The 7,710-nt window shown below is 44.8% G+C and overlaps 1 protein-coding gene across 2 annotated transcripts; it reads right to left on the bottom strand.

Annotated features, from left to right (window-relative positions):
• Positions 1–227: 227 nt before the first annotated feature.
• Positions 228–7,425, bottom strand: CNIH1 (cornichon family member 1). Of its 2 annotated transcripts, none has more exons than XM_066189116.1 (5): positions 7,309–7,425; positions 6,065–6,133; positions 2,503–2,615; positions 1,923–2,066; positions 228–1,163 (listed from the first exon to the last, which is right to left on the bottom strand). In XM_066189116.1, the coding sequence occupies exons 1-5, from the start codon at positions 7,387–7,389 to the stop codon at positions 1,136–1,138; spliced, it is 435 nt and encodes a 144-aa protein (XP_066045213.1). In that variant the 5' UTR covers positions 7,390–7,425; the 3' UTR covers positions 228–1,135. The 2 variants fall into 2 exon arrangements, with proteins under 2 accessions (XP_066045213.1, XP_066045214.1); XM_066189117.1 differs by lacking the exon at positions 7,309–7,425 and adding an exon at positions 6,440–6,597.
• Positions 7,426–7,710: the final 285 nt, after the last annotated feature.

Genomic DNA, 7,710 nt, shown 5'->3' with positions numbered 1-7,710 from the left:
GTCACAATTTACAATGCAGTATTTATCTGAAACATCTTCCCCTGCCCATCTGCTATTTAACTTCAGGAAAAAAAGCAGGAAATCAGAGCTTCCCTTTTCCAGAGGTAATTAAGATTCCATGTTCTATTTTTAAAGGGAACGCAATTATCCACTGTAAAACAACTGCTGAACACAGTGAGGATCTGTTGAATTTAAAAACAAAACAAAAGGCACCACATAAAAAGAAGTGTTGCTGAATTTGAGATTTGTTTTTTATTATCATTTATTGCACTAAGGAACAGCGGGGCAGTTTCACAATCTCACTTTCTGCTTTGAAAAAGTCTGCAGTATTTACTACTCTTAAGCCCAAAAGTGTTTTCATCATTGGACTTGATAAACGTTGGAGGTTTGTCCATTTGTTAATCAGACAGCACAGACATTAAAAAAAAAAATAAAAACCCGAAACATTTAAATTCATTCCTTCATGGGACAATTCAGCTTCTCCTACCACAGTGACACAGGCTGGAGATTAAAGCAGGGTTAATGTTTGGAGAAGACACAGAAGGCTCTGGACCATGCACATACAGGGGGAAGATTAACCAGATAATAATAATAATAATTAAAAAAAAAAAAAAATAGAACTATTTTTGCATTTGTGTCCATGAATTAATATCCTAAGACCAAAATCACCTATGGGCAATACATAGAGCATTCCAGTCGTTCCCAAGCACTTGGAGCTAGGGCTGATTTTAGAGTAAAGAGTGGGATACACAAGTCCAAGTGAGCCACTACAAAGCCCATCCTACAGCAAATCCCTAGAGTACTAAGGCTAGTAGTAACCAACACCTACTCGAAGGTTATGGCTGTTCCTTATGGAGTGCAAAGTCAAAACTTTTCAAACCCCAGTCATCTTTATATTAATTTACACATAATTCATTAATTTCAGCATCCCAGTAAAATATAAGAAAAACAGTCTTTCCACAAGTATAAAATGTGGAAATATCTTAAAAATAGGGGAGTCGTTTGTTTTCTAACTCAATTGTGAACATCAGGTTCCGGATTTAATCTTGGTCAGAGGTTCTTGTTGTAAAGAATCCAGGTTTTTTTTGTGGCTTTTGCATGCACTTAACTGGAACAAAGCTTGCTGAATGTCTTCTTAAGAGCTCACCAGAACATAAATCATGCTGCAAAAGAAAATAAAAATATTAAGATGAATAATTTTGATTAGTGTTACACATTTAATTATAACAGTGTATATTGTAAGGAACAGGTCCATGTGAGATACATGGATTGTGACTGAAGATTTGACAGAACAACTCTCCTACTTTTGACTTCAACAAAATCACACATCAAAAACCTTCCTCTGAAAACAATGTTTCAGCTTCTTCATGAAAATACTCCGGGACTTATTGTATTATGCTTAACAGAAGAAGTTTGGAGCTTTTCAGTCTACAGTCATGGAACGGAGATTCAAAACAGTAATTCTGACCAAATTAGGATCTCTGTTTTAAAGCAGAATCAGTAGTGGATTCTTTTTCAGGAAAGCTGGCACTGTAGATGATCATAGAGATTCCCAGCATGTTTTCAGTTGGAAGGACCTTACAGCTCATCTCATTCCAACCCCTGCAATGGGCTGGGAGACCTTTGCCCAGGCCAGGTTGCTCCAAGGCCAGGAACATTTCTAGGGATGGGGCAGCCAAAGCTTCTCTGGGCACCCTGTGCCATGGCCTCCCCACCCTCACAAGGAAGAATTCCTTCCCAATATCCCATCTAACCCTGGCAGTGGGAAGTCATTCCCATGTGTCCTATCACTACACACCCTTGTCCAAAGTCCCTGCCCAGCTCTCACAGGCTCCTTCCCAGCACAGGAAGGAACATATTCCTATGGACAGTATTTCCCTCTGCACTGAGCCAAAACTTCAGACCGAAGAGGAAAAACTTACCCATATAGGTAGTAAAAAAAAGATAGAAGGTAAAATGCTAATTTGCACCATCCTTCTTTCTGGCAATAGGCTAAAATATCTGCATTCATGATGGTCGTGGGATCGTAGAGCCCCGGGCCGCTCATCACGGGTCGGCTCATGTACCTGCAACGAGGCACAGGCAGGTGTGGGGTGACAGCCACAGGAAACGTGGGTCCTGCCCCCCACCCACCAGGGAATACCACAGCTGAGACAAGGAGTAACACCCTTGACAGAGAAGCAATGCAATTCCCACGTCTCATAGAACAGAAGAGGAGAATGGAATTGCCACTTCCCCTGGCGTTCCACACTGGGAATCGTCTCAGTGCACCTCTGACATGTCAGTGACTTTAACACACACAACTCAATTCTCACACAGCACAAAAGAATAAAAAATAAAAACATCTGAGAAAGCCAGGCGATGGTTCTTATTCTACAGCCATGACCTCAACTTTCCCAGAAAGCATCTGGGTTTTCCCAAGACACAGACCACTGGACAGGAAGACAGCAACAGGAGAATGAGTAACGATTCACTGAGCATAACAAGACTCGCCAAAATTACCTCCAAATATGATAAGCCAACAAGGGCATATTGAGACCCAGTGTGAGCCACTCTGCTGCACAGAGAAACATGACACAGAAGAATGCATGGATGAGGTACTCTGGAAGTACAAGCTGGAAAAGAAAAAGGTGAGTTAGAAGTTTCGATTACACAGAGCAAAACGTGGCATTTCAGCTACTTTGGAGGCACACAATTGCTTAAAAATATTATTTAAAACCAACGCTTACAAGACCGTGGAACGTGAAAGCAGCAACCAGCACTATGTGCCTTGCTGTTTTCACAGGATTTTCATAAACCAAGGAGGACAAATTTGTAAGATTTAATGGTCAGAGCAGTATTTTTTATTGCTTCTATTAAATCAACAGATTCCACGCTTTATGTGTGACACTCAGAAGAGGTCACTGAGACATTTCTGCTCATGCACCGGAGAAATATCAGTAAGGAGCAATGCTCTGCAGAATGGTTTATAGGCAAAAAGATGTTTTGTGTTTTCCTGTTTTTTTGGTCTTCACAGATCCAGAACTTTACAAAGTCAAATTATTCCCAAAAATGTAACACCTCAGGGCAGAGCTTTCCCCAACCAGACCAGCGGTGACGTGGTGGCACACACGGGTCAGCACAGAGCAGCTGCTCTGCACACACATTTTGGGGGCAGTTGGGCACTTCTCCCTCACAGGTTCCCACTGTGCATGCTTTACAGCATCATGCTTCCAGCAGAAGCCCACAGAGCTCAGTACCAGGTACCATGGAATCACAGGAAGCATGGAATGCTGCGTAGATTAGTGTTGTTAATAGGTACAAACATGGAGAGGTACAGAGAGTAAACACATGCAAAGAGCTGCAAAATCTCACACCCAACACAGGAGTTAAGTTTGATACAAGTCACCCCAAAGTGTTGCTATTTACTGCTTTGTTACCAGGTTCAGAAGGAGTCACACAAATCAGACTGGTTTGGGTCGGGAGGGACCTTAAAGCCCATACAGTTCCACCATCCCAGGCTGCTCCAAGCCCTGTCCAACCTGGCCTTGGACACTTCCAGGGATCCGGGGGCAGCCACAGCTTCTCAGAAAACCTCAGGGCCTCCCCACCTTCAAATTCCTTCCCAATCTCCCATACATCCCTGCCCCATGGCAGTGGGAAGCCATTCCCTGTGTCCTGTCCCTCCATCCCTTGTCCCCAGTCCTTCTCCAGCTCTCCTGGAGCCCCTTCAGGCCCTGCAAGGGGCTCTGAGCTCTCCCTGGAGCCTTCTTTTCTCCAGGTGAACATTCCCAGCTCTCCCAGCCTGGCTCCAGAGCAGAAGCAGCAGATCTGTAAAGCTTCTGCCTTCTCAACTCAGGCCCAGTAAAACTTCTCCTCATGGAAAACATCCCATTTTTACCCAAAGGTTTAAATTGTTTATGTGTATGTGCATGTACACACACAACATACTCTGCCCTCTTTCTATGCTATAGGATTAACATTGCATGGGATGATTACACCAAAGTTTCAGTGGTTTCCAACCTTTTTCTTCTTCTTTTAAAACCCCAAAATATCTTCCAAGAAATCTAAAGGCTACCAACAAACCACCTACTTTGCTACAACACTCTAATTCTCCAAGTGAAGAATATCAAACAAAGCAAAATTGCATCAACACCACCAAAAATTCAGCTGTTGTACGCAAAATGTTTCAAGTAAATATTTTCAACCAGATCCCTCTTTGCATACTTACCATTTGCACATGGCAATTATTTACAGCAGAACAACAACCACCCTGCCCAACACACAAAGCATTTGGTAGCCTGCTCAGACAGATTCACCAGGCCTGAAAAATCTGTATTTATTTACCTACACACCTCAAAGTATGTTTTTCTTTTCTCTTGTTCATTAAACCTTACTCTCACACCAGAATACCTGCCTCTTTCCAATCTCCCCCACTTGATCCTCCCTGCCTGTCCTAAAGAAAAAAATGAATTACATCAGATCCTGCCATATTTATCACAGAAGTGAGGGAGGATGGATCTGGTTGCTGAGAAAAGACACGACTATAACAGGAGCAGGGAAGAGAAGGAATCAGCAGTGTACCAAGGAGTTACTATTTTAGTAACTAATCTTCCCACTGAGGTGCCTCAATTCCTACCAGGATCTTTGGTTCTTTGTACAGGAGAACAACACAGCCCTATGTTTGTCCAGCATCGTGTACCAGAACCCCTCAAGAGCCTCAACTTCACTTTTGGGGACTGATCTGCTTCCACAGGAACAGCAAATGTGAGGTTATTTCAGACTTTCAGTTTGCAAAGCTGCCATGTAAAGGACACTCCATGCACGTGGGGCAGCACAAGGTTAATATTTGGTCAAACATGCACATTTTTACACTACAAAGGTTGCAGTAAGGTCATAATGCATCAATGTAATGAGAGTTGGCCTCTCCCACACTGCAGCAGAGATGACTGGAACAGACCAAGCAAGGGAAACTGTTAGATGCACAGCTCTCCTAGCAGCAAACCTCCTCTCCTCCTCCCCTCCTCACACTGAAATATTCACTTTAATTTCTGTGCTGCACATATAACACGCTTTTCCCCTCACACAATTTATTTTTTGTTGCACATTTTACTTAAAACACACTAAAGCTCCGGTTCAGGCCACACTGCTGTGCTGCCCCTGCATCCTCCCTCAGCCTGGGCACACACAAAGGAGAAGCCATAAGAAATGCACAAAATGCTGCAGGATCAACCCTCTGTGCTCTTTAACAAGCCTCCCTGATGTCACTGGCCTGTAAGAGATGCAGGCAAATAGTTTGCCTCAAATTCCTTCCCTAAGCCAAGGAGTGTCAGAGCTGCATCCAAGAGAGGACACTGGGACACATCCCTGATCCTGGAACACAGAAGTGAGGAGAGCAACTATCACCTTCCACTCACCTAAATCCTCAAAAAAAAAAATCAGAATTGACTTGGTCAATGCTTAAACCCCCCCCAAGTATTCTCCTCTGATCTGAATTCAGTAAATCTGGCTTGAAAAACACAATTTATTTATGCCTGAAGTTATTTTCTGACACCTAAAAGGCATGTAACAGTTTTCCCCACGTTGCTGGGTAAGCAAGCAGAATTGGTTTGGCACAGAATATGGAAATCCATGAGGTTGTTATAAACCCCAACGAACAAATAACAAGCAGATGAACAGGCAGACTAAACAGAACAACTAAATAGTATTACAAATGTTCCTAACAAAATGAAAGGGAAGTTCAAAAACATGAAACTGAAAAGCAGTACACACCTTCAATGCAATTTTGACTCTTTTAATCTTTTTGACCTTTTCAACTGTCTTTGTGCCGAAAATGTGGAAAGCAGATTGAAAGAATGTTAGTATGACAGCTGACAAGATCACCATCAGATTAATAACAGTCAGAATATTCAACTTGAAAGTAAAGAATTAGACAAAGAATTTCCCTAGAACTTCTACCAACAGCAAGGGCTTCTCAACCCAGATGCAATTCTATTGCCCAGGCTGATTGCATCAAGATAACACCAAAAATAAGCACTTTACACGTATTTATTTAGCAAAACAAAATGCCCACTGTGCTACTTACAGGATTGAGTGTATTACACTGGTCTATGGGGTTCTTGTAATCAGTCTTCAGTTCATCGAATGCTATAATCTAGAGGAAAAAATGAGAGAGTTTTGATTCCTCAGGAGCAATTGTGTATTTTACCCAATAAAAGTAGCATTTTGGCACAGAACTGCTACCTTTGCTCTCAGTAAAATTCACCTAAGTTGTAACTACATCAACTCACAGGTAAGACAGATGTGGAACAGGTTTCACAAATATGAAAGCAGTAGTTTCATCAGATATTCAAAAGCCTCTGACTACTCTCCAACTTTTTATCTTCCCACCTGCAATGAATTTCCTACATCCCCTTCATCAGTTTTCAACCCCGCTCGCTGTGCAGACCCCAAGCCTCACCCAGGACTCTCCTGGTGGCCAACAGGAACCTGGCATGGCATTCCTTAATCCGGAAAAAGCAAGAGCAAGCTTAAAAACCAACAGATATTTTTCCTCATTGTCAAAGTAAATGCTGAGCCCACGCACATCCCAGAATCAGGGAACTGTCAGGACTGGAAGGGACCTCTGGATGCCATCCAGTACAACTTCCCCGCCAAAGGAGAAGCACAAAGAGCAGGCTGTACCTCCAAAAGATACATCGATTTAAAAAAAAAAAGCATACACCGGCCTTTTGCTTGACATAAAAATAAAGACGAAGATGCAGCATGAAGTACAAAAGGCATTTGTACACAACAAATGTCCTGCCAAGCATCACATCCTCCCTCAGAGAATCTCATCTCAGGCAGGGTCCTGCTGGCTGTTCTCCCTGTGCCACGCTCGAGGAGCAAATCACAGAATCATGGAATGGTTTCAGTTGGAAAGGATCTGAAAAATGATCCAGTTCCAACACTCTGCCCTGGGCAGGGACACCTTCCACCATCCCAGGTTGCTCCAAACCCCACCCAGCCCGGCCTTGGACACTTCCAGGGATCCAAAGGTAGCCAGAGCTTCTGTGGGCACCCTGTGCCAGGGCTTCAGCACCCTCTCAAAGAATTCCTTCCTAACATCCCATCTAACCCTGCCTTCTGCCAGCGGGAAGCCACTGCCCCTTGTCCTACCACCCCATGCCCGTATAAAACCCCATTCTATCCGCAGAGGCCGATTCGCGCTCCGAGGGCGGTTCCGGATGCGGTTCCCCCGCTCTCTCGGCGGCTGTCCGGGGACGCCCTGCGCGCTCTCCGGGGCCGTTCCCCGGGCAGTCCCCCCCCCTCCAGGGTGCCGGTACTCACATGCCAGATGGCGAAGAAGATGAGGGCGGCCGTGAGCAGCAGCGCCAACATGTAGCAGAAGGCGGCGAACGTGAAGGCCATGGCGGCGGGGCCGCGCGGGGGCTGCCGGGCGCCTCAGCAGCCGCCGCCGCGCAGCCGCCATGGCCGCGCCCGCAGCGCCCCCTGCCGGCCCCGCCCGCCGCCGCCATTTCGTGAGGCGGGGAGTGTGAGGGGATGGAACAAACCAAAAAAAAAAAAAAAAAAGAACGAACCAAAGCCGGCTTTTTTCACCTTAAAGTGTGGGAGGAGGGAGTGCGATCGCGCTTTACGGGGCGCGGTGTGAGACGGGGTTGGCGTAGAACCGTGGAATCACAGAGTCACAGGGTCACTGAGTTTGGAAAAGGCATCCAAGATCATCGACTC

The sequence above is a fragment of the Chamaea fasciata genome, unplaced genomic scaffold (genome assembly GCF_029207755.1).
Source record: "Chamaea fasciata isolate MVZ Bird 193981 ecotype frontalis unplaced genomic scaffold, bChaFas1.0.hap1 SCAF_7, whole genome shotgun sequence".
In the NCBI taxonomy this organism is placed as follows: Eukaryota; Metazoa; Chordata; class Aves; order Passeriformes; family Sylviidae; genus Chamaea; species Chamaea fasciata.
The sequence above is the reverse complement of the archived record's forward strand: the minus strand, read 5'-3'. Positions and strand labels throughout refer to the sequence as shown.

Excerpts from the sequence above, each read along its gene's own strand:
- CNIH1 (XM_066189116.1), bottom strand. The coding sequence starts at position 7,389 with ATGGCCTTCACGTTCGCCGCCTTCTGCTACATGTTGGCGCTGCTGCTC. Across the intron at positions 2,616-6,064 it reads AGTGTAATACACTCAATCCT|CTTGTACTTCCAGAGTACCT; the intron begins GTAAGTAGCACA and ends TTTCTTTTCCAG. Across the intron at positions 2,067-2,502 it reads TTGGCTTATCATATTTGGAG|GTACATGAGCCGACCCGTGA; the intron begins GTAATTTTGGCG and ends GCCTCGTTGCAG.